This window comes from Chrysemys picta, chromosome 10 (genome assembly GCF_011386835.1).
Source record: "Chrysemys picta bellii isolate R12L10 chromosome 10, ASM1138683v2, whole genome shotgun sequence".
Lineage (NCBI taxonomy): Eukaryota > Metazoa > Chordata > Testudines > Emydidae > Chrysemys > Chrysemys picta.
The window spans coordinates 49,526,729-49,553,124 of record NC_088800.1 but is presented as its reverse complement, the minus strand read 5'-3'; the positions used below and the strand labels follow the sequence as shown (position 1 = coordinate 49,553,124).

At 49.6% G+C, this 26,396-nt stretch overlaps 1 protein-coding gene across 18 annotated transcripts in view; it reads left to right on the top strand.

Annotated features, from left to right (window-relative positions):
* TELO2 (telomere maintenance 2) overlaps positions 1–26,396 on the top strand; it is an 83,111-nt gene that overhangs the window by 18,606 nt on the left and 38,109 nt on the right. For 13 of the 18 annotated variants that reach the window (XM_042851540.2, XM_065558634.1, XM_065558633.1 and 10 more), the window contains 9 exons: positions 10,792–10,883; positions 13,378–13,494; positions 14,230–14,301; positions 14,992–15,162; positions 16,111–16,202; positions 19,311–19,410; positions 19,893–19,957; positions 20,828–20,943; positions 23,730–25,698. In XM_042851540.2, coding sequence (XP_042707474.2) covers positions 10,792–10,883; positions 13,378–13,494; positions 14,230–14,301; positions 14,992–15,162; positions 16,111–16,202; positions 19,311–19,410; positions 19,893–19,957; positions 20,828–20,943; positions 23,730–23,863 — 959 coding nt within the window. In that variant the 3' untranslated portion in view covers positions 23,864–25,698. Of the gene's footprint in view, positions 1–10,791; positions 10,884–13,377; positions 13,495–14,229; positions 14,302–14,991; positions 15,163–16,110; positions 16,203–19,310; positions 19,411–19,892; positions 19,958–20,827; positions 20,944–23,729; positions 25,699–26,396 lie in introns of those variants that run through there. The other 5 variants (XM_065558630.1, XM_042851535.2, XM_042851534.2 and 2 more) reach the window with 2 other exon arrangements.

Below are 26,396 nucleotides of genomic sequence, written 5' to 3'. Positions count from 1 at the left end.
ATGTGCAGTGCACCATGGGAAGGTATGCCACGGTCCAGTGCTCTGTCTTTTGGGAAGTTTTGGCAGTGCACAGTAGGGTAGAAAAAAATTGCGCAAGGGTGACTGCTACTGCAGGATCAAGTTCCCATCATGCAACTTTCTCCACCCCCTAATGCTATCATTTTCATGCCTATTTTGAAAACTCAAAGAACCTGCCTGGGGCCTGTTGCTGTCCACCATCTCTGACCAAAGCATGTAGCATGCATTATTGTCATGAGCATTGCAAGCACAGTATGCATGATACTTGGGTATTTGCAGTCACAAGAAGAGCTCCGAGGAACATGACGATTTGCTGAAGAGCAGATTGCTGTGGGACATAGTGAGAACCATATTCAAGGTTGTTGGTGGCATTCACGGAGCAGGTGCAAATGGTGGAGTGCCATTTCTGGGTCTAAGATACGAGCACTGACTGGCAGGATCACATCGTAATGCAGGCTTGGGATGACAAGCAGTGGCTGCAGAACTTTCAGATGTGCAAGGCCACATTCCTCGATCTGTGTTCCAAGCTTGCCACAGCCATCCAATGGAGCAACACCAGAATGAGAGCTGCACTGACAGTGGAGAAGTGAATGGTGATTGCACTTTGGAAACTGTGGTCATTGGGAAATCCATTTTGCAGTTGGAAAATCCACTGTGGTGGCCGTTGTCATGCACATATGCATGACCATTAATCTTCTTCTGCTATGCAGGACTGTTAAACTTAGCAATGTGCAGGATATAATAGTTGGATTTCCAGCAGTGGGGTTCCCGAACTGCGGTGGAGCGATAGATGATGCACATGCATCCCTATTTTGGCACCAAACCACCTTGCCACAGAGTAAATCAACAGAAAGGGCTGTTTTTCTAGGGTTATGCATGTGCTGGTGGGTCACCAGAAACACTTCACCGACATCAGCGTTGGCTGGCCAGGTAAGGTTCATGACGCACGCATCTTTAAGAACACAGGACTGTTTGGAAAGCTACAAGCAGGCACTTTCTTTCCTGACTGGCGGATTACCACTGGCGATCGTGAAATGCCGGTGATCCTGGGCTCCCCAAGGATCACTCCCTTGGCTCATGAAGCCATACACCAGCCACTTTAACCGCACCAAAGAAAGAGGGAACTCATGGCACAGCAGGTGCAGCATGGCAGTTGGGTGTGCTTTTGGAAGATTGAAGGGGTGCTGGCAGAAGAATGGATTTCAGCGAGGAAAAATATCCCAATCGATGTAGCTGCCTGCTGTGTCCTGCATAAAATCTGTGAAGCAAAGGGGGAATACACTGGAACCCCGCTATAACGCGCCCCGCTATAACACGAATTCGTTTATAACGTGGGGCGAGTCTGGCCCCGGCGGCTGCAGCAGGTGCGGGGCAAGTCTGGCGGGCGTGGGGCTTTTGGGATCCATGCCCCAGCAGTTGCAGCAGGAGCAACTCTCCCTGCAGCACTGCCGCGCCCCTGGGGTTCTTACCTCTGTCCCTGGCAGGGCCGGCTCCAGCCTGCGTCCTTTCCTCCCCGCTGACCGATGTAGGGGGCGGCAGCGCGGAGGAGGGGAGCACCCTGCTGGGAGTGGGCTGCAGAGTGGGGCGGAGCCCTCCCGGCAGTCAGCGCGGCAGGCTGGCGGCGGTTGTCTTTTGGGGCCCCCACTCCCCTGGCCAGAGCGCCGTCCGGAGCGCGGCCAGCCCCGCGGCCTCTGTCTCCCCCAGCCGGCAATCCCAAGTGCCGTACCAGGAATCAGGGCCCTGGCGGCAGGAGGGGCCGAGTGGCGAGCGCCCTGGCTGAGGGAAGCCCTGGCTGCCCCCCTTTCTTTCTCTCTCTCTCTCTCTCTCTCTCTCTCTCTCTCTCTCTTTCCCCCCCCCCGCTCCCTCCCTCCCTCCCCTTAGCCAGGGTATGGAAGCTGAACACAAGTACAGTGGAACCCCGCTATAACGTGACCCCGCATTTACCGCGATTGAATCTTTTGGACCCCAATGATCGTGTTATAGCGGGGTTCCACTGCAGTTGTTGCCAGGGTGGAGGTGGAGCATCTGTCTCCTGAGTTTGAACAGCCAGACACCGTCTAGGAGAAAAGCTCAGTGCAGAGCTATATGGCTCATGAAAGCTTTGCAAGAGCACTCTAACAGCAAGCCACAGTAATGCGTTCTGGTGTCCTATGCTTTACCTGGCCCTGCTGCTTGGTGTACATCTGTGTACATAACACTGACAATGAACCTATTAATGTTGTGGTGCTTTCTGTGCATTTATGATTATGCTGTGCCACTGATCCTGAGTCTTTTGTGCATTGTGACATGATAACTTCCAAGTGGTGCTTTTTACTACTGCCAGGCATTATGTAGCATAGGTTGGGAACTAATAAAGATGGATTATTTTCCAAACAATAGTTTTTTATTGAGTAATGAAAACACTTCAAAAACAATTCTGTGCAAGTTAAAAACAAATACATTAAAACCTTAATTTATGAAACAAAGCCTAAAGAAGGGGAAGGAACATTGATGTCTATTTTAGCTACATGTATGTCAACCTTGGCACACTCAGGTCAGTGTACATGAGGCTCTGGTTGTCCTTAAAGTCCTCTGGTGGGGAGAGGTCGGGATAGGGATGTGGCCCCTGCTGCCATGTGGAATGTTGAGGGGGCCTGTAGGGAGGTGCTATACTGGAGTCCTCTATGGACTGCAAAGGGAGTCCAGCCCGGGATTGTTGAACCTGTAGATCTTCAAGAGTCTGCAGCACCTGTGTATTGCAACTAGAGAAACCCCATTATGTCCTGATGCATCTCCCTCTCCTGGGCCTTTCTCCTGTCTGCTCTTTCCTTTTCCATACAGTCTGCAATATTCATTCTCCAGGCCCTGTGCTCACTGTCCAATGCAGCAGTGGCTTGGAGGATCTCACTGAACATATGATCCCAAGTCCTCTTCTTTCTCCTCCTTTTCTGGCTCAGGCGTTCCACAGGTTTGGAGGGGGAACTCCTCAAGGTTGCAATGGCAGTAGCTACAGATAAAACACAGAGAGGTACCATTGTCCCTATAGTCACAATAGAAAGTGAAAGTTAAGCTTCAGAATTCCCTTCCATTGCTCCCCTAGAGTTTTAAACAAGACTTGCTGATTGACACTTCTGCTTGGGAGTGCTTGTGCACAGCGCCACTCTCAGCACCAGCCAGGGTGAGTGGGGCATGCCAGGGTGAAAGAAACGAGGAGGGAATTGCTCAGGTGTGTGAAACTGAGTCTAGGGCAGTGGCACTGAATACGGGTGTGACGGGTTGTCACCCCTGAGGTGCAGTCTGGAAGCTGTGGGAATTGCATCTCTTTAACACACACACACACACACACACACACACACACACACACACACACACACACACACACACACACAGAGGTTGGGGACACAGCTAGCCTCACCCAGGCCCTGTTATCACCCAACATGACGACAGGTAGCACCACTCACCCAGACTGGGCTATCTGAATGCAAACAGCAGACCCCAGCCAGTTTCCCAGCTCCTGAGGCACGCACCCCCCTCTGTAGTATAAACCCAAAATTATGTCTACTTGTACTGCACAGGGATCTGCACAATGTAAGCTCATTAATATGTCCTCACCTCCCTCAATGTGGAGAGGAATATGCACATTTGTGGTAACCAACCTGAGATTTTCTCCCAGACACGTCACTTAAAGGCACACTGGTTTAGGTTAAAATATAAACAAGTTTATTAACTACTGAAACAGATTTTTTTTTTTAAGGGATAACAAACAGATTATCTAGTAAATAAACAAAACCACAAACTAAGCCTAAAATCCTAGAAAGATAGGATATGAATTAGCAAATTCCAACCCTGGCTTATTATACAAGCAGGCTTGCAGATTCTTAAGGGATAAGCTGCATTTGTTCTGCAGCTTGGGATCCCCTCCCCCATTCCAAGTCTTTCTTTAGGAGCTTCTCTCAGGTGTTCAGTTGTGGGGAGTGAAGAACAATAGATGTCACTTCCTGCCTTGTATAGCTTTAGAATATGGTGGGAACCCTTTGTTTAAAAAACAATTCCCAGCCCAGTTTGTGGAAAAATACATGCTCCCAAAATGGAATCCAGAGTCATGTGGGCTGGTCACATGTCCATTGCAGAGTCATAGCAGCCATTACTCACATCGTTCAACAAAAAAACTTCAAAAACAGACTTCAAAGAGAAACTGCAGAGCTACAATTCATTTGCAGATTTAATACCATTAATTTGGACATGAATAGGGACTGGGAGTGTCTGGCTCACTACAAAAGCAATTTTCCCTCTCTCGGTATTGATACCTCCTCATCAGTTATTGGGAGTGGACCACATCCACCCTGACTGAATTCATAGAATCATAGAATATCAGGGTTGGAAGGGACCTCAAGAGGTCATCTAATCCAACCCCCTGCTCAAAGCAGGACCAATTCCCAACTAAATCATCCCAGCCAGGGCTTTGTCAAGCAGGGCCTTAAAAACCTCCAAGGAAGGAGACTCCACCACCTCCCTAGGTAACGCATTCCAGTGCTTCACCACCCTCCTAGTGAAAGAGTGTTTCCTAATATCCAACCTGGACCTCCCCCACTGCAACTTGAGACCATTGCTCCTTGTTCTGTCATCTGCCACCACTGAGAACAGCCGAGCTCCATCCTCTTTGGAACCCCCCTTCAGGTAGTTGAAGGCTGCTATCAAATCCCCCCTCATTCTTCTCTTCTGGAGACTAAACAATCCCAGTTCCCTCAGCCTCTCCTCGTAAGTCATGTGCTCCAGACCCCTAATCATTTTTGTTGCCATCCGCTGGACTCTTTCCAATTTTTCCACATCCTTCTTGTAGTGTGAGTCCCAAAACTGGACACAGTATTCCAGATGAGGCCTCACCAATGTCAAATAAAGGGGAACGATCATGTTCCTCGATCTGCTGGCAAAGCCCCTACTTATACAGCCCAAAATACCATTAGCCTTCTTGGCAACAAGAGCACACTGTTGACTCATATCCAGCTTCTCGTCCACTGTAATCCCTAGGTCCTTTTCTGCAGAACTGCTACCTAGCCATTCGGTCCCTAGTCTGTAGCAGTGCATGAGATTCTTCTGTCCTAAGTGCAGGACTCTGCACTTATCCTTGTTGAACCTCATCAGGTTTCTTTTGGCTCAATCTTCTAATTTGTCTAGGTCCCTCTGTATCCGATACCTACCCTCTAGTGTATCTACCATGCCTCCTAGTTTAGTGTCATCTGTAAACTTGCTGAGAGTGCAGTTCACACCATCCTCCAGATCATTAATAAAGATATTAAACAAAACCTGCCCCAGGACCAACCCTTGGGGCACTCTGCTTGAAACCTGCTGCCAACTAGACATGGAGCCATCCATCACTACCCGTTGAGCCCGACGATCTAGCCAGCTTTCTATCCACCTTACAGTCCATTCATCCAGCCCATACTTCTTTAACTTGGCGGCAAGAATATTGTGGGAGACTGACTTTAGCAAAGCTTTTGATACAAGGAATAACACATCCACTGCTTTCCCCTCATCCACAGAGCCAGTTATCTCATCATAGAAGGCAATTAGGTTAGTCAGGCATGACTTCCCCTTGGTGAATCCATGCTGACTGTTCCTGATCACTTTCCTCTCCTCTAAGTGCTTCAGAATTGATTCCTTGAGGACCTGCTCCATGATTTTTCCAGGGACTGAGGTGAGGCTGACTGGCCTGTAGTTCCCCAGATCCTCCTCCTTCCCTTTTTTAAAGATGGGCACTACATTAGCCTTTTTCCAGTCATCTGGGACCTCCCCCGATTGCCATGAGTTTTAAAAAATAATGGCTAATGGCTCTGCAATCTCATCCGCCAACTCCTTTAGCACCCTCGGATGCAGCGCATCCGGCCCCATGGACTTGTGCACGTCCAGTTTTTCTAAATAGTCCCAAACCACTTCTTTCTCCACGTAGGGCTGGTCACCTTCTCCCCATATTGTGCTGCCCAGTGCAGCAGTCTGGGAGCTGACCTTGTTCGTGAAGACAGAGGCAAAAAAAGCATTGAGTACATTAGCTTTTTCCACATCCTCTATCACTAGGTTGCCTCCCTCATTCAGTAAGGGGCTCACACTTTCCTTGACTTTCTTCTTGTTGCTAACATACCTGAAGAAACCCTTCTTGTTATTCTTAACATCTCTTGCTAGCTGCAACTCCAAGTGTGATTTGGTCTTCCTGATTTCACTCCTGCATGCCTGAGCAATAGTTTTATACTCCTCCCTGGTCATTTGTCCAATCTTCCACCTCTTGTAAGCTTCTTTTTTGCGTTTAAGATCAGCAAGGATTTCACTGTTTAGCCAAGCTGGTCACCTGCCATATTTACTATTCTTTCTACACATCGGGATGGTTTGTTCCTGCAACCGCAATAAGGATTCTTTAAAATACAGCCAGCTTTCCTGGACCCCTTTGCCCTTCATGTTATTCCCCCAGGGGATCCTGCCCATCTGTTCCCTGAGGGAGTCAAAGTCTGCTTTTCTGAAGTCCAGGGTCCGTATTCTGCTGCTCTCCTTTCTTCCTTGTGTCAGGATCCTGAACTCGACCATCTCATGGTCACTGCCTCCCAGGTTCCCATCCACTTTTGCTTCCCCTACTAATTCTTCCCTGTTTGTGAGCAGTAGGTCAAGAAAAGTTCTGCCCCTAGTTGGTTCTTCCAGCACTTGCACCAGGAAATTGTCCCCAACACTTTCCAAAAACTTCCTGGATTTTCTGTGCACCGCTGTATTGCTCTCCCAGCAGATATCAGGGTGATTAAAGTCTCCCATGAGAACCAGGGCCTGCGATCTAGCAACTTCTGCTAGTTGCCAGAAGAAAGCCTCGTCCACCTCTTCCCCCTGGTCTGGTGGTCTATAGCAGACTCCAACCACGACATCACCCTTGTTGCTCACGCTTCTCAACTTTATCCAGAGACTCTCAGGTTTTTCTGCAGTTTCATACCGGAGCTCTGAGCAGTCATACTCCTCTCTTACATACAACGCAACTCCCCCACCTTTTCTGCCCTGCCTGTCCTTCCTGAACAGTTTATATCCATCCATGACAGTACTCCAGTCATGTGAGTTATCCCACCAAGTCTCTGTTATTCCAATCGCATCATAGTTCCCGGACTGTGCCAGGACTTCCAGTTCTCCCTGCTTGTTTCCCAGGCTTCTTGCATCTCCCCACCAGAGGACTTTAAGGACAACCAGAGCCTCATGTACACTGACCTGAGTGTGCCAAGGTTGACGTACATGTAGCTAAAATAGACATCAATGTTCCTTCCCCTCCTTTATCGATCTTCCCAGAGCCACGTAGTCTGCAGTGATCCGCTCAAGGTCATTCTTGGCAGTATCATTGGTGCCCACGTGGAGAAGCAAGAACGGGTAGTGATCCGAGGGCTTGATGAGTCTCGGCAGTCTCTCCGTCATATCGTGTATCCTAGCAAGCAGCAGACCTCTCGGTTTTCCCGGTCGGGGTGGCAGATAGATGACTCAGTCCCCCTGCGGAGGGCGTCCCCGACCACCACCACTCTTCTCCTCCTCTTGGGAGTGGTGGTCATGGAACCCCCATCCCTGGGACAGTGCATCTTTTGCCTTCCAATTGGTGGAGTCTCCAATTGGTGGAGTTCCCTCAGATGGGTCATCAAGTCCACTCTCCTCATTAGTACCTGTAGAGAGAACATGGAAACGATTGCTCACCTGTATCTCCATTGCTGGTGCATGGACACTCCTCTTTCTCCTTCTGGAGGTCACATGCTGCCAAACCCCTTCACAATCCTTCTGTCCCTGCTGCGCCTGCTCTGAATCTTCAGAACTTTGTGGCTGTAGAAGCATCTCCCGATGTCTGTCCAGGAAATCTTCATTTTCTCTTATGCAGCGCAGAGTAGATACTCGTTTCTCCAGCCGTCGAACCTTCTCTTCCAATATGGAGACCAGCTTGCACTTTGTACAGACAAAGTTGCTTCTGTCCTGTGGAAGAAAGACAAACATGGCACAACCTGTGCAGGATACAACAGCTAATCGCTCACCTTCTATATCACCGTCCTCTTAAGAGCTTCCTCAACTGTTGCAGGAACTACTCAGAGGAACCTGCAGATGAAAGCCTCAGTGAGCTCTCCCTAGGCAAACTCCCTCTGTTAGCCTCTGCTGTTCGCCGCTCAGCTGGTTCGCTGCTGACTGCCCTTATATACCAGTCAGGCCCACTTAAGGCCCACCTGAATTGGCCTTGTCAACACTGGTTCTCCACTTTTAAGGGAACTCTCTTCTCTTCATGTGTCAGTATATTTATGCCTGCATCTGTAATTTTCACTTCATGCATCAGAAGAAGTGGGGTTTTTATCCACAAAAGCTTATGCCGAAATAAATCTGTTAGGGCTAATCTACACTGGCAATGCTAAAGCACTGCCATGGTAGCGCTTTAACGTGCCTTGCGTGGTCGCTCTTAAAAAAACCCACCTCAACGAGGGCGTGGCTCCTGGCATTGGGGGACTGTTTACACTGGCGTGTTACAGTGCTGCAACTTGTTGCGCTCAGGGGTGTGTTTTTTCACACCCCTGACTGTGAAAGTTGCAGCGCTGTTAATTGCCAGTGTAGACAAGCCTTTAGTCTTTAAGGTGCCACCAGACTCCTTGTTGTTTTTGTGAATACAGACTAACATGGCTACCTCTCTGATGCTTAATCACAGATTCATCAGCAGGGGAGTTGGAAATAAGAAATTTACAATTCACCTGAAAGACAGTTGGCAGCTCACTTATGCCATGGAACTGCCTGACCCCATAACCCAGCAAAGACTTTTCCAGTACAAAGGGTCAGATTTATAAGGGGGAAAAATGCCTCTAGATACCTTTCTTCCCCACTCCCTGCTTGAAAGACAAAAGGACATCATTGAACTGGGGAGAGTGGTATTGGCCTGGAGTTCTTCCAGCCAGTATAGACCGTTGTAAACTTTTGGGTGAGAGAAACCTTTTTGTTTTTAAACTTACTAGCCTTGGTAAAGCTTAGGAATTAGCTTACATGCTTATCATATTTTTTTTTTGTAACCAATTCTGACTTTTATGCCTTATCACTTGTAAATCACGTATTTGATCTTTCTCAAGTTAATGAACTTGTTTTACTTTTTTATCTAAACCAGTGTGTTTGATTGAAGTGTTTGGGAAATCTCAGCTCGGGTCAGCAGGGCTAGTGCATGTTCATTACCCTTTGTTGGAATGCTGGACTAATTTATGAGCTTGTACCCTTCAGTGGGCTAGTGAACAGTACATTTCTGGGGGGCAAGGCTGGGACTGAGGGATATGTGGGTGTTTCCCTGTATCTGTTCATGGATGGCAGGGCATATCATTTATGTATTCAGCTGGGAGTGACTTTGCATGCTGGTGGCTGGGAGTGAACAGAGCCTGTAGGGGTTTGCTGTTTATTAGCAAAGCAATCTAAAAGGCATCCCAGGCTAGAGGACACAACAGTTCAGGTTGCACCCTGGGGAATGTCACAGCTGTGATCCTGCTAAGTTGCGGGTGCCATCATTGAAATGGGAAATTAATTTACACATTCACTTGAGGTTCCTTTCCCTGCATCGGGCTTGCGTATGCTTGACTGCTGGGACTGACTGGATTGCAGTGGAATCTCAAACAGATCCTGGCTCTGAGCATAGCTGGACCACCCCAGTTGCATGTCCCCTTCCTCTCAAGGTCCCTTCCAGTCCTATGATGCTATGATCCTCCTCCTCCTCCGCCTCCTTTCATGCAGTGGCCTGTGACTTAGGCTCCTCAGAGGTATCCCCGGTGCTGTGCGGGATGGTAGTGGGGTCTTCGCCAAGTATATCATGCAGCTCTTTGTAAAAGCGTCATGTCTGCGGCTCAGTACCAGATTGACTGTTGGGCTCCCAAGGTTTCTGATATGCCTGCTGCAGTTCCTTCACTTTCATGCAGTGCTGCCGCTGATCCCTGGCATCCCCCTTCTCCTGCATCCCCCGCACAATGTGTTCATAGCTGTCCATGTTTCTCTGGCTGGTCTATAGCTGTGATTTGCATAGCCTCTTCTCCCCACAGGCCCAGGAGATGCACTATGGCCTGGAGTGGATCTGGAACATCCAACCAGCGTAGTCAGCTGGGCAGTTGCATACAACAGTGGAGATCTGCTAGGTGTGCTCACCAAGATGGACAGTCAGGAAAAGGCATTTCAAAAGTTTGCAGGGAATTTAAAGGGTGATGGGACTTCTGGACTCCGTGAACTCCACTGCCCTAGAGGTCACGAAGTGTGACTGGAGTGGTCAGTGTTGAACATTCTGGGACAACTGCTGGAGGACTGTTAGGGTCATCATAGATGTCTACATTCACACTGTTGACCTCAGTACACTGACCATGGCTCAATGCCACTTGAAGAGGTGGAGTCACTATGTCGGCCTAATGGAGAGCTTACGTCGGTGGGAGACAAATTTAAGCATAGACACATGTACAACTAAGCTTACACAAGGCAGCTTATGTCGACCTAACATTGTAGTGTAGACCAGGCGTAAGTAACCTCAGCTTAGTTTCTAGTGTCTGATCTTTCTGCTGAGTTGGTGTTTTCTTCCTGATGGAAGAGACTAGTTAGAGCAGGGGAGACTCGGGGCCATACAAACTATCTCCCTGTCTATCCAGGTTCTTACACTAGATGCTGAATTTCTACATCTGGCCTTGGTTGCAACTTTCTCTTGAAGAGCAGGAAGGGAGGGGATATCTCTGGGATTCTTGCTAGTAGAAACATTGTCTCAGCTGGTCAGCAGAACTGAAGTGGTTGGTTTTTGTTTATCTTTAGTCCTAACTGGATCTGAAGACATGGACAAGTGGGAAGCTACAATGAAGGTTTTGGAGAGTCTGATTCGAAGGAATTCAGCTACTACAAGAGAGGTAAGGCCTCATGAGCTGTTCCAATGGGCTTTAGTCAGAGGGTTGCCATCTTGGCCTCAGAAGGAAGCTAGGCATAACACAGTGCAAGACGGTAACACATAAAGAGCGACAGACCAGGCTGACTTGCCCTGGAGTTGGGACAGACCATGGTGATGGCAGCTGGCTCTTCTTGTCTTTTTTTGGAATCCTTTTGCAGTGGGAATGGAGACCAGGAAACAGGTAGAGCCTTCCAGTGAGCTTCGGGGTTGAGGAGGATATTGGAAGTGGCACACTTTGTCCAGGGCGAGCAGAGCTGCCTGTGGAGCAGTTTTGAAGCCTAAGCAGGTGCAGCAATGCAAATCAGAAGACAACAAAATGTCTTTATGCTTTCATCAGACCCATTGTGTTCCACTCTTTCTGGCTCCTCATCAAGAGATGTTTGGGGCAGACTAGTCAAGATGCAGAGCTTGGGTGGGCAGAGAGAAATTGGGACTAGGGGTTGCTGATGCAATGGCTCTTCACCATGGGTCATCTGCAGGGACTGAACTTGGATCTTTTCAGTGCCAAAAGCATGGGCCTCTACCAACTGAACAAGAGATGTAACTGGTAGCAGTTGTAAGTTCTTATTCTGTTGTGTGGGCTGGCCACCAAGGGCGGCAGGTTTGTAGAAATTTTGGTGGTGTCCAGAACGCTCAGAGCCTTCCCCCCCCCCCCCCCCAACTCTGCCCCCCACCTGCCTAAGGCTCTGGGATGGAGTTTGGGTTGGGGGAGGAGGTCTTGGGTGCAGGCCCTGGGTTGGGGCAGGGAATTGGGGTGTAAGACAGTTGAGAGGTTGGGGTCTGAGGTGCAGGCTCTGGGATGGAGTTTGGGTGCTGGGTGCAGGCTCCGGGCTGGGGCACAGGGTGGGGGTGCAGGCTCTGGGAGGGTGTTTAGTTGTAGGGTCTGGGCTAGGGAAAGGGGTGGAGCTCTGGGAGGGAGGCTGGCTGCAGGCTCTGGGCTGGGGCAGGGCCTGGGGGTGTAGGTGGGGGGTGAGGGCTGCAGGCTTTGGGACAGAGTTTGGGTGCTGGGTGCAGGCTCTGGGCAGGGGCTGGGGGTGTAGGAGGGAGTGAGGGGTGCAGGCTCTGGGACAGAGTTTGGGTGTAGGCTGGGGGTGCAGATTCTGGGAGGGAGTTTGGGGGCCTGGGAGGGGGTGGTAGGTGCTGGGGGGGGAGGGAACTGCCATCACATGTGGCTTCCTTCCTCCCCTGCTGCCCCTCGCCATAGCCTCACTGGGGATGGGGGCAGGGCCGGTGCAACCATTTAGGCAAACTAGGCGGGCGCCTAGTGGTTGGGGGCACCTAAAAGCCTGCTCGGGCGAGGAGGTGGAGTGGAGGTGAGCTGGGGCGGGGGTGCATGGGGAGGGCCGCCCGCAGTAATGGGGGGGTGGGAGGGCGCGCACAGGGGATCACTTCCCCGCCCCAGATCACCTCCACTCTGCCTCCTCCGCTGAGCACACAGCCCCTGCTCTAAGTCTCCTCCAATCTGCGCCGCAAGCCTGCGAGGGGAGGAGAATTAGAGCGGTGCCGGCGTGCTCAGTGGAGGAGGTGGAGCCGAGGTGAGCTGGGGCGGGGTTAGCTGCCACGGGGGGAGTCTCCCTAAGCGGGGTTAGCTGGGGGAGGGGGAGGGGTGGCGAAAGGTGGAAGTTTCGCCTAGGGCGTGAAACTTCCTTGCACTGGCCCTGGGTGGGGTTGCCCCTTGCCCAGTGTTTGCAGGAGTGGTGGCTGCAGGGGAGAGGGGGGTGGATCACAGGGTCAAACACTCACCGAAGCCCCAGCAGCTGCTCAGGTGAGTCATGGAGGTCCACTCCAGATGTCTCCTGCCGGAAGCCCCCTCGGCGTCTGGTGTCTGGGGAGGGGAGGGCTGCCAAGCACGTGTGTGCCGCCGCCTCCTCCTCCTCCCCCTCCTGAGGTACAGTAGCAGCAGCAGCTGCCTCAGCCTGCTGCTGGCCTGTAGCTGCTGGCAGTGGAGGCCAGGGAGAGCTGTGCGGCTTTCACTCAGGCAGGGGCGCTCCGGGGGTGGGGGGCAGGCAGGGGCCAGGAGAGAGACTCAACTCCAAACATTGGTGGAGCCGGGCCCCCACCCCTGAATATTGCTGGAGCCCGGGCACCACAAGAGAATATAAGTCGCCGCCCCTGCTGGCCACTAGAGGGATCACTTACTGCACACATGCACTGTAGGTTTTACTGAGGTGTCTTCTCCATTCCTTGCCACTAAGGTTCTTCCAAAAGCCATGTTTAAAAGGGGCATGGATGTCAACCAAGTGGTTAGTCACTGCTTTGAGCAGTCCTATCTCAGTGGCACCCTGGCTTGTCATGTCCTCTGCTGTGTCTGATAGTCAGGCCCTGCCTCTTCATGTCCAGTCCTCTCAGAGGCAGCCAAGATGAAGTTTGTTTCTGCATCTTCCTTTGTAAACCCTCAGGAGAGGGAAGAGCTTGCTGCCCAGCAGGTGGCCTCTCTGCTTTTGTATTTTGTGCAGGTGAGCATGGAGCTGGCTAAAGTACTGCTGCACCTGGAGGAAAAGACCTACATAGAAGGCTTTGTGGAGCTCCGTAAGAGAGCCCTAGTGGCTGTCACCATCATAGATCCAGTACCAGTAAGTCTCTGTGCTTCTCCTTCCTCGTAATAGGCACAGGCTTAAGGATTTGAGCAATTGCAGCTGGTGTCTCTTGCTGGCATGGCAGAAGCAGTTTCCATGATGGCAGGCTGGATGACCCTTTAGGGAGCAGGCTGAGTTTGTGTGAAGAGCTGTCCTGCCTCCTCACTAGCTGGGCCATGAACTGGAACGAGTATCTGCATTGGGATGATTGGAGCCAAGGTGTTAGAGGGTTAGTGGCTGAGAGGGAAACTCTGGGCTAGAGATTTAGACAATTGAAATGATTGGATAGGAAGTGTCCAGAGGTGATGGAGAAATGTGAGTGTGTCTCAGGGCAAATTAGCTAGCCTTGGGCAAGTCCCATAGCCTCATTGTGCCTCAGTTTCCGCATCTGTGAAAGGAGACTTCTTTGCTTCTGAGACGTGCTAAGGTTGGATTAGTTACTGATTGCAGAGCACTTGGAGACCCTGGGTGGAAGGTGCTATAGAATGGCAGAATCATGTTGGTAGGTATTGGCTTCCTCTTGGGAGGATGTGGCAGTGCAAGTCCCTGAATTTCCCCTGCTCGGATGGTGGTTCTCCCCCCATTTGTGGATTTTCCTGGTTTATTACTAACAGGAGTTAGGATTTCTCCTCTTTAGAACTCCAGCCCTCGGGGAGGAGTTGGGGGGGGGGGGGGAAGCAGGCTTCTTCCCCAGTTATTGGTTCATGCTCGTTATTCCCTGGCTTGGTGCAGGTGGTGCAGTATCTGACCTCCCAGTTCTATTCCCTGAACTACAGTCTCTATCAGCGCATGGACATTCTGGATGTAAGTGACTCACCTCTTCCTTCCTCTTTGTTCTCTAGCTCCTCCCCTTCCTTTTACCTTCCCATCCATGAGTCCCCCTGTTGCATCAGACCTGTCTCTAAGAGAGGAGCTGGGGTAATCCCTAGACTCCTGATTAAAAAGGACAATGGGGCAAAGCAGGAGCAGCCTGGGGGAAGCTGTTACGTTAACATCAGTTACTGCCCTTCATTTCCTGCCCTCAAAGGTTAATGCACTGTACAGTTGTGATGGGAACCAGGGAGGAAAGAGATAGCAACGCATAGGCCAGGATGGTGACCACTTGTCTGGAAGCAGACAGTGGTTTTTAGGGAGTCTACTAAAATTTCCTGGTGCTTTTTCAGTCTATTGCCTGATTAACCTCTTAACCAGGCACCCTCCCCATGCTGCAACCCCACTTCACTTACTGTACCTAGAGAAGGAGCTGCTGTCTGCTTTTCAGGCTGGACAGGTAAGCTCCTCCGCAGAATACCCTCTGCAGCATCTCAGAGGCACTCGGTTGCCTCAAACTTGTGGGGTCAGTCCTTCCACCCTCACTTGAGCTCTTTTGTGCCCGCCCCCTCCTCATTCCTGCCCTACTCCCACAAGCTCAGTGCAGGTGACTGTTGCTCTTAGTCTCTTTGTTAGGGAGAAGGAATTGTTGTCTTCTAATGGAACCTCTTTCCATTTATCTAGGTCCTAGCTTTGGCTGCTCAGGAACTCTCTCAGCCCCAGGCCTCTGGGAAAAATAAGCCCTGCAGCACCCAGAGTCCCTGCATCCAGACCGTCTCTGGCAGTGACAGCTCCCAGAACTGGAGAAGGATTGTGGATGAGAGGATCAAAAGCAAGACACACCGTTTGGCGAAGGTGAGGCTAGGTTGCTCAACAAGGGAAATACAGGAGCACCTCATACCACAAAGCAGAGAGAGCTGCAGTAGGGCTAACTCTGAGAATTGCCAGAATCCTATCTAGGCCAGGGACCAATGCAGCATCATGAAAGGGCTGGGTAACTTGGTTTTAAAAAAAGAATTCCACAGTCTTCTGCGTCTCCTTGGCAGGGGACTGCATCCAACTCCTTGAAGCACTTGCATCCCCACTCCTGCCCCATGTTGGGAGGGGACTGTCTCTATATCTTGAACTCCCTGCCTCACATTGGGAGCTCCCAGTCTCCACTCAGTGCTTCCAGTCCACAGAGCTGCCCTCTGCCTACCCCCATGACGGGGCTGTAGCTCCACCACTCATTTCTGAGCCCCTTCCTCCAGTCCCATCCTGGGAGCCAACCACCTCCATTTTGTATCTCTAACCCCCAGAGCTTCCCTCTGTCTTGCATTGATAGAAGTCGTTGATTAACTCCCAGAGCTCCTTTACCTCCTGTGCTGGGAAGTGAGGCTCAGAATTGAGGCTTATCTTGTGCATGTTGCTTTGCTTCCCCTCAAGTTTTCCCCCTCCCATACCACAGGGCTGGACCCAGACTGTGTAGAACTCCTCAGAGATGGGGATGAGGAGGAATTGGAAATGGGGAAGCCAACTCTGGGGAATTTGACTCAAGCATGCAGTGTTGAACCAGTGTAGGTCCAGCTGGGAAATGCCAGTCAGGGGCAATGTCAGGAGTGTAGGAGAGCAGCAGTGGTCGGTCAGGACACTGCAAGGTACAAAAGACACTTCAGTGCTAAAAAAAAAATGCTACTACGGTGCTTTCCCCTCTCTGCAGTAGCTAGGTCTGATAGCACTGAGGAGTGAGGTCGTGTAACCCCTTCAGAGGCACTTACTGCAGCTGACTGTTTCCTCTCTAAACCTCTTTTCTCTTTTGGACAGGGTCAGTCTCTAGTGGAACCGGCTTGTGGCCCAAACAAATTCAGTTCTTTAGCTGGACATTTCTTCTTCCCCCTGATTCAGAACTTTGACAGGTGAGATGGCAAGTGCCTTGGGGTCCTGACTTACCAAGGGACTATGGCAACACATGCCTGCGAGGGTGGACCTTGACCTTGCTCTGTTAATGTAATCAGTGAATGAACTGAGACACAGAGAGGTGAGGTGACTTTCTCAAGGCCCCCCAGGGAGTTGGTGCCTGAGTCAGGAATAGAACTTCTGGAGAGCCACATACCAGTCCACAACTCAAATTCCTAGGCTATGTATCTTCCCAAAGTGACCATAATACAGCAGTGAATTGGGACGAGGGCTTGTGTTTTCAGAATTAACTAGGGATTTGGGAGCCCAATTGAGACAACTTAAAGGGGCCTCATTTTCAGAAAGTGCTGAGAACCTGCCCTCTGAAAACCAGGATGCTCTAAGGTATGTCAAGTTGGGCATCCTGAAATGGAGGCACCTAAACTACTGGTCACTCTTGGAAACGTATGCCTAGTTGAGCAAACAGCATACATTTTCTTGCTGCAAAGCTAACAAGCAGGGCTAATGGAAATAGCCTTCTTTGCAAGCCTAAGTGTGGTGTTAGTGCTGTTAGCCAACCCTTCTGGAGCTGGATTAGAGCAGACCAGACCTTGCATGAATTACAGGTCTTGTTATCCCATGTTTGGAGTCAGTGAAATTGGATCTTGAGCTATTCCTGGTCTGCTTATTGGAGGATGATAAAATGGAGGCTAGATGCTTGCTAGTCTGCACACGCACTGGTGGGTTTTTCCCTCTTAGAGATTTATTATAGCAGGACGGCTCTGCTGTAATGGTTCATATCAAGGCAGCTTCCTTCCTTATTTTTTTTTTAAACTACAGTACATTCAGAAATATCATAAATAATACTAGTTGTCAGAGTAACTGGACAAAGCTTACTTGACTATAATACCCCTGCTTTGCTCATAGTTTCCTATTGACTAATTCACTAGTCAGTAATGTGCAGTGGTTTTCAGGGCCTTATCCTCAGCCCATTGAATTCAGTGGAAAGATTTCTACTGACTTCAGTAGACCATGGATCAGTCCCTGAAGAAGTTCTGCTGGAACAGTTTTCAAAGTCCATCTGATTATTTTCCTCCAACAAATGTGTCAGTGCCCTTAAACAGGGCCTGTTATACTCAGTGGCTATGCAAAGGCAAATGTATGTGTGCACTGGTGGGGAGAGAAAATGGTAGAGAATCCTACTTCGATTATAGATTTGAGCAGTGAGCAATGATTAAAATAGGAAATCACTTTGCCGGGGTTCTTTCAGTTGCTCTGCAGTGTACTGAGCACAACCAAGCCATGTCTTAGTTTTACTGGGGCTAGGAAACGAACCCACAATTCAGGAGGCTGAATTTCAGCAGAATCTCCTGTTTTCCTGGTTTCTATCTGTGGGTAATACTGAAGCCCCATGTATCCCTGGGGAATATGGAGCTCCCAGCATCACAGGGCTGATCCTTTCAAAAAAAAAAAAAAAAAACCCTCTTCAGATTGTCATGTTCATTGTCTATAATTGATCAGAGAACAGAAGCACTAGACTGTGTTCGGTACTAGTCAGCCCATCTCTAGCAGTAAGGAAGCTCCGGGAGTATCAATGAAAATGGCTAGCAATCCCTCCCAACTTGGTGTCATTTGCATATTTTATAATCGTATACTCCACTCCAATATCCAAGTCAATAACAAAAATATTAAATAGTACCGGGCCCAGGAAAGACTCCTGCAGCACCACACTAGATACACCCTCCCAGTTTGGCAGCAAACAATTGATAACAACTTTTGAAAGGCTGTACTAAAAGTAATGCACCCCCATTATAGTAAGTTCATGTAAACGACGTTTCCCTAATTTGCTTATGAAAATATCATGTGGGACAAAGCCTTCCTAAAATCAAGATGTATCATGTCTGCAGCTTGCCCCCCAACAACTAGGCCAGGAACTCTGACAAAAGAAAGGTAGGTTGGTTTGGCATGATTTGTTCTGGCAAATCCATATTAATTATTACTTATAACCCCTCTCCTCTAGGTGCTTATAAATTGAGAATTTAAAACTTTGTTCCAGTATCTTTACAGGTATTGAAGTTAGGCTGACCAGTCCATAAGTCTCTGAGATCCTCTCCCTCCCGCCCCCCTTTTTAAAGACAGGCACTATGTTTGCCCTTCTCCAGTCCTCTGGAAAACTCTGATCTAATTTACTTGGGGGGTGATGAGGAAGAATGAACATCTGTTAAGTATTTTGAGATCCTCCTTAAATACACTTCACTGATTGAAACTATAGTAATAAAAATAAGCTGTCAGCAGGACTGTGTAGGCAGGAGGTATGGGGGATGCCGGAGAAGCATTTGGATGGCTCTAGCCTACTCCAGGACTCTGATGGACAGGGCTCTGTGTCTGGAAAAGAGGTGGAGCATGGAGAGTGATGCTTTGCTTTTGGAGGATGCTAAGCAGTTGTTCCTTTGAATGGCCACAAGGGGGCTCTGACACTAACAGTCCAGACAGTTCATTCAGTAGTGGAAGGACATGACTGAAGTTTTGGTGCTATGCATGGTTATCAGGCAACATTCCTACAAGCTATTACATCTCAACTGTAAGGCGCTGCAGTCTGTGGCCCTGGATAGCTCCCATGGCCACAGTGTTGCTTCCTTCACCTTGCCAGGTGCTTGGATTCATAGTTGACCAAATCTAGGCAGCAATTTAATGTTAGTCGGGTAAGGATGCTCTAAGGTAATTAAGGGCCTGGGCAAAGTCCTAACCTGCCTGAGGAAGGCATGTTACAGACAGCATTAATACTGTCTCAGTTCTGATTGTTTACAACAAGAAAACGGGACCTGGCATTTGCATGTATTTCTTCCTAGTTCAGCCAGACTTCACCAGCAAGCCAAGTCAAAAGTTCCCCTGGCCAGATGGTGAGCAGTGTTGTTCTCCGCACACTTTGGGGGGCACATGGGAGCCTGTAGATGTGGTGGGAGGCATTCTCCATTTTACTTTGGTAGCCACTGTCTCCAGGACTGAGATTGCCAGTGACCTGCTGGACACAGTGTTTCCTGTTGACCTTCCAAGTCACATTCTGGCAGGTTTGAAAAGGCAATAAGAAAACTTGCCAACCCAAAGGAACCGTGTCTCTTGCATTGCAGGCCTCTGGTGACCTTTGACCTTTTGGGAGACGATCACCTTGTGCTGGGAAGGCTGGCGCACACTCTGGCAATCTTGATGTACTTTGCCATCCACACTGTGGTAAGGAAGTTGAGGCCCATAATGCAGCACTTGCTGACTGCAGTGGGGGTGAGCCCTGAGATGGCCTCTGAAGTGGCATTGGAGCATGGTGCCTGCTGCACTCATTGGGGAATGACCTCTTTGTGTAGGGGGATACCGTACCAGTGAGCAGCTAGCAGATGCTGGGGGATGGGCCAGAGAACAGGGCTGGGAGCTAGGAATCCTGCATTCTGCTCCCTGCGTGTACTTGGGCATGTATCTTTACTGCCTGTTTCCCCATCTGCAAAATGGAGTTAAGAGTTACCTTCCTGCTTCCCAAGAGGGGCCTGAATGGAGGAAAACCCCCCAGTATGTGCTGACTGCTATAAGAGGCATTGAGTTCCCCAGAGACCCATCTGGGTGACTTTTTCCCATTGTATGTGGTCCTGGACGTGGACAAATCAATATCCCTTGTGGGTCAGTGTGTGAGAAGCTGCCTATTCACTGTGTTCCCCTCAATGCAGGCAGCTGCTACCATGGGAAAGTCACTGCTGGAGTTCGTCTGGACCCTGCGCTTCCACACAGACTCGTGAGTTGTGTGTTTCTATGGTTATTTTGGTGATGGGAAGATGATCAGCTCGAGGGCCAGGTGCTCTTACTGGGACTTTTCAATCTCAGACAGAGAGAGTATTGCCTGATGCCTATGTGGATGATTTAATGCACCATTCTCTTTGCTCACCTCTGCCCCCTTCCCCACCCTGCTCCATATGAGAGCAAAGCCTGCAGTGCCGCATGCAGGCAGAAGAGATTGATGTAGGCAGGAGATGGGGCTGTCCTTGGGAGCCCCATCAGCACTAAACACTCCTTTAACCCTAGTATCAGCAGCCACGATAGTTTTGGCTAAGGTGGAGCTTTCATTGCCAACTCCTGTGTCCTGGCACCTCACTCACCTTTTGATTTGAAACCTCTCGAATGTCTTCTCTGTCCAGAGGTGCAGTCAGTGCATGTAGGAAGCATGGCAGAAGTCTTTTGGACCCATTTTTGAGTTATCCCTGAGGTGGCTTCACCATGCAAGATATTTTTTCTGTAGGAGCTCAGAGTAACTGAATGGTTGTGATTTTAAACCATCACAGCTGGAAGGGTATTGAGCAGATCTTAGCCTTTCTGCTCACCCCCAGCCCAGGCTTCCGCAGGCTCCCAGCCTCTTCTGGTCCAGGGAGCAAGAGACTGGCCCCAGATCTGCTGGGTGGCAGCATAGAGCTGAGCAAGGGGACCAGGCCTGCCAGTTCTGATTAAATCCCTGCTCACTAGGAGTCTGGTTGTGCTGGCAGTAGCCATCTGTGAGAAACTTGAGGGCACTGCAGTAAAACACTGTGTAGAGAAGAGCAGCTAATATGGTGTGTCGGTGAACGGAAGAGAGAAGCTGCAGCCTCTCACTGGGTCATTGCTTCTCCATCAGGTATGTGCGTCAGGGCCTCCTGTCTGCAGTCTCCTCCGTCCTCCTCAGTATCCCCAGTGAGCGGCTGTTGGAGGACATGACAGATGAGTTCTTGGAGACCCAGTCCTGGCTGGAAGGTGAGGGGGGGGGGGGGGGCGGGATGGTGGTGGTGGTAGTAACAGGGTGTAGTGTCTGTAGGACCAGAAGGCATAAGGGATGTTTTGCTACTTTCTTTGGGCTGCTGAATAGAGCCTCATGTTGAAGTGCATGTATCATTCGTGTTAGGAAGGGGCCAAATTATCAATCCAGTACAGTCCTTGCTGCAAGGGAGGGTGTGCTGCAGAGGCATCCAAGGTGCACGCCTTGGGCCAAATATGGCCTATAGCATTCTAACATAGTCACCCTCACCTTCCGTAGGGAAATACGGCCTATGGAGACTACAGGTCCCAGAATGCAGTGCACTTACGCCAAGCACTGTGTCCCCTCATATTCCATGGACTTGTAGGCTGGACCTTCATGTTTTAAATTACTTGCAGACCTTGAACTTCTGATAAGCAACCAGTGTGTTCCTGAGCTGGCAGAATTTACACAACCCAGGTGCACTGGGTGCATGGAGAATGGGGAACATCCTCATACCAGTTTTCATGGTGGCAAAGGATGAGAGCAGGAGGGCATGGTCCTTTCTTCCAAATTTCCTAGTGCTGAGGGAATGAACATCTGGTCTACAAAACAGAGTGATTGACTCAGCCAGCTTGCACTGCAGGAGTGTGGCCTGCAGCACATGGCAGCACGTATCACACAGCACTGCCTTTGAGGTGACATGCTGGAAACTTGCAAGAGGAAATGGCACTGTATGCTCTCAGCCTCTGGCTAGGTTTGGATACACTTCTGTGTGCTAATTGGTCCCTTTACTATTCTTCTGCCCTCTGTTGGTTTCCTTCACCCATCCTGACATTTTAGAAAACTGGCTTCCTATGGGGGCTGGGCCGGCAGTGACACCGACACAGCCGGTCTCTGATCCCTGCAGGTTATATAGCTCTGTGCCCTTAAAGGGAAAGAGCAGCCACGGGGGCCAGAAACTCCACATTTCCCATGACGTGGTGTGCGCTGAGGGATCTGCCTCCCTCTGCTGTAACGTTCCTGAGGGCAAGGGGAGTCTTTCCAGGAATGTTGTAAATGTCTGAGGAATTCAGTACAAGGAACATTGTGGTCTATCTGTCTTTAACTAGCTGATAGTTGTAGCTGTACTTGGCAGGGAGAGGGGCAGGACTGGGATAGCAGCACCTCCTTTGTGTCTGAAACTAGTCTTGTGGATGCCTCTTCTGGTGCTAGGAAGATACACTGTATCAGTGGTGATGCTTGTACAGACGTAGTGAGCACAGTTGAGTTCAGGTAGCATGGTGATAAGAGCATAATAATTGCAGCACAAACCTGCACAGCCCCCTCATACACACAAGCCTCGGTTCCTGCCCTAAGAACTTTACTTTCTAATTCCATCCCAGATAGAACCAGTCTGTCACATGCAGTGCTCTGGATGCCATTAGAAAGTCAGTGGTTTCCATCAGGTACTACAGAATTCCTCTGCACTTGGAACGGGAAACAACTGAGCTGTCTCTCTCTCCCACTGCTGCGGAGGACCGGTTGGCAAATGCTGACTTGATGGCCATCCCTGAATGGGAGAAGCTGCCCCGAGTTGGAGAAGGCACATCATTCTTGCATTGGTCACTTCTGATAAGCTTCAGCTGCAGAGCATTTTGAGGACGAGAGTTCTAAGCAGCATTTAATTTGTCACTTTCCTTATTCTGCCTCATCCCCTTGGGTAGGTTATGCTAGGTCCTGCCCTTAAAATTCAGTTACTCCATCAACTTGAAGGGATTATGTCTTTTCTTTGGCTCAGCTGCAGAGGTCCTTGGAGGGAATCCCCTTTACCCCACATGAGGCCTGGAGCAGTTTGCAGGGTGTGTGTGTCTTCTCATGTCAGGACTTCACTGAGGTGCAGGGTCATTCCCCTTCTTTTCTCCCTACCCCACCCTTGCAGCATAGTTAGCTCAAGCTCCATGCTCTGCCATCCTCTCCAGTTGCATATCACAGGCTAAGAAACTGGGGCTGTACACTCTCATATGGCTGCTTCCCCCACCTTGAGTATGGAAACACCAGCCTGGAGCTCTCCCTGAGTTTATAAATAACCCTACTCCATCCGTGTGAGTCATGTGCTTAGGCTGACACAGTGCTGGGCTCTGAGCACACTGCTTGTGCGTACAGGATATCCTCACACAGACTCTCTGCTCTTCCAGACTCCCTCCTGCTCTGACATCCTGAGTGCATCCTGAGTTTTTACTTTGAGCCCATTATGGGCCTTTGAAATAAGTTTCATGGATGTTCTGCAAATGCTTTAATTTACATGCTGCTCACAGCGCCAGGTCTGTGTGAAGGCACCATGATGGCTTGGGCCTGTCTTACACTTCCATCAGCTGACTGCTAGTGATACTTAGGGGCTATTCTTATTCTCCACTACACCCATTTGTGCACATGGTTATGTGATCTGTTGGTGATTCTTGTGTGCACATAGTCTGTTTGTACACAGTTAGAAGCTGCCTTAAAACCTGGCCCTTCTTTCCCTGATGTCAGGTTCCTACACCACCTACATTACCTGCCCCCATGCCACTCACTTTGAAATTAACATTCTAAGTGTTAGTGTGCACCTGGGTGAGTGAGCATGCACCATAGGCTAAAACCAATGTTTGGTCTAAGCAATCTGAGTGTAGATATCTCGCTGGAGATAAGTTGAGTATCCTCTGGGCAGTATGAGAAGTGGGTTAGTTTCCTTTCACTGTTATTGGATTTCAGCAGTTCAGGAAAGGACTGTAAAGAGCATCCTTGTTTTCCTCCTACTCTCAAATAATAGCACTGTCCTCTTTTGCAGATGTAGCAGAGAAGGACCCAGATGGGGACTGCAGGAGGCTGGCCTGGCAGAACCTACTGCTAATGGAGAACTTGCTAAAAAAAACTCAGAAGTGTCCCTACCTAGTTGTGGGGGGAAATTGGAAACAGAGGTGACCTCCACCTAACACACTTGCCAGCTGGGTGTTCATAGGCACTGCTGGGCTGCTTCACCAATCACCTGGCTGGAGGAGAAAAGGGACAGGGTGTACAGCTAAAGCCAGGGAGCCCAACTTGACACCTGGACTTTATAGTGGGGGCCAACTTAGTGAGCTATTTGCTATCTGGTACAGGGTGTACAGATGCAGGAAAATGGACTAGTGCTGCCATCCTCTCTACACCTCCCCCTCTCCAACCCACTCTGCACCAGCTATTTATAGCCTTGGCAGAGTTGAATGTTCAGCTAAAAATATAATGAAGACCTCACAGCAGACTTCTCTTCAGGAAGACAGGAGGAGTGGATGTGGCCACTTACCTCATGGGGCTAGCTCCATGGTATCCCTGTAGTGAAGGGTTGAGGGTCTCCTAGCAGTCAGCCTTTGGCAGGCAAGTTACCAGCCTCCTGGGAGGGATCATAGATGAGGGTTGGAAGAGACCTCAGGAGGTCATCTAGTCCAACCCCCTGCTCAAAGCAGGACCAACTCCAACTAAATCATCCCAGCCAGGGCTTTGTCAAGCCGGACCTTAAAAACGTCTAAGGATGGAGATTCCACCACCTCCCTAGGTAATCCATTCCAGTGCTTCACCACCCTCCTAGTGAAAGTGTTTCCTAATATCCAACCTGGACCTCCGCCATTGCAACTTGAGGCCATTATTCCTTATGCTGTCATCTGCCACCACTGAGAACAGCCTAGTTCCATCCTCTTTGGAACCCCCCCCCCCCCCCTTCAGGTAGTTGAAGGCTGCTATCAAATCCCCCCCCTCACTCTTCTCTTCTGTAGACTAAACAAGCCCAGTTCTCTCAGCCTCTCCGTGTAAGTCATGTACCCATGCCCCCTGATCATTTCTGTTGCCCTCTGCTGGACTCTCTCCAATTTGTCTACGTCCTTTCTGTAGGGGGGGGCAAAACTGGATGCAGTACTCCAGATGTGGCCTCACCAGTACTGAATAGAGGGGAATAATCACTTCCCTCCATCTACTGGCAATGCTCCTAGTAATGCAGCCCAGTATGCCGTTAGCCTTTTGGCAACAAGGGCACACTGCTGCCTCCTATCCAGCTTCTCGTCCACTGTAATCCCCAGGTCCTTTTCTGCAGAACTGCTGCTTAGATGTAGCAGTGCATGGAATTCTTCCATCCTATGTGCAGGACTCTGCACTTGTCTTTGTTGAACCTCATCAGATTTCTTTTGGCCCAATCCTCCAATTTGTCTAAGTCACTCTGGACCCTATATTTACCCTCTAGCATATCTATCACCCCTCCCAATTTAGTGGCATCTGCAGACTTGCTGAGGGTGCAATCTATTCCATTGTCCAGATCACCATTAATAAAAATGTTGAACAAAACAGGCCTCTGGGGCACTCCACTTGCTACCAGCTGCCAACTAGCCATCAAGCTGTTGATCACTACCTATTGAGCCCAACAATCTAGCCAGCTTTCTATCCACCTTATACTCCATTCATCCAATCCATACTTTTTTTTAACTTGGTAGCAAGAATACTGTGGATTGAGTGGTTTGTTGTAGAGGATGATTCTGGTCAAGAGTTACACATTGTGAGCAGCTCCAGTAGACTCCTGCCTACTGAAAATATGCATAACATTAGAGCAGAGACACTATCCACCAGGGATGGTGTGGGGGAGGAAGGGCTCTCTAGTTTCTAGTTACAAGGTGTCTTTCCTCAGCTGTGCATAGTCTTAATATGGTTGGAAGCTCTGCAAGCAGAGGAAGGAGACGGAGTACTTCACATGCTGCAGTCTATACTAGCATACTATTAAAGAGAACCTATTGCTAAAAGCTGGAGCGTCTTCTTCTTAAAGTGGGACTGAAATGAGTTATGCCTTAACACCAAACTGCTCAATATTTGTGAAATCTCACGAAGGAAACCAGCCACTCCAACCCTCCTGTTTAGCATCAGGTAATATGGAATGTGTTTAGGTGGCTGCTGAAAACACATTGTTTCTCTTGCCAGGGATAACAGCAGGGACTAAGGCCATGCCTATGCTAGCATCCCCTGAGCAACATAAGTTTTGCTGGCATAAGCGCTTGTTTTTATTATGTCGCTGGGAGTGCTCTCCTGTTGGCATAATGCAGCTATATGAGCACTTATAGAAGCACAGCTGTACCACTCTAAGCTTTTAAGTGTAGACATGGCCTTAGATAAGGACAGTGCTAAGGTGAGATTGAGGGGGAGAGATTGACAGGTCTGATCCTGCCTCCGAGCTTAACCTAGATATTCAGTCATGAGGCTTGTCTGCCAAGTCCAGTGAGAATGGTCCTGATGTTTCACTAGGAATATTTTCCCAATTAATTAATGGAGACATCCTCTCTCCTAGAACTGAAAGGGACCTTGAAAGGTCATCGAGTCCAGCCCCTGCCTTCACTAGCAGGACCACTAGCCCCAGATCACTAAGTGGCCCCCTCAAGGATTGAGCTCACAACCCTGCGTTTAGCAGGCCAATGCTCAAACCACTGAGCTATCCCTCCTACCCCAA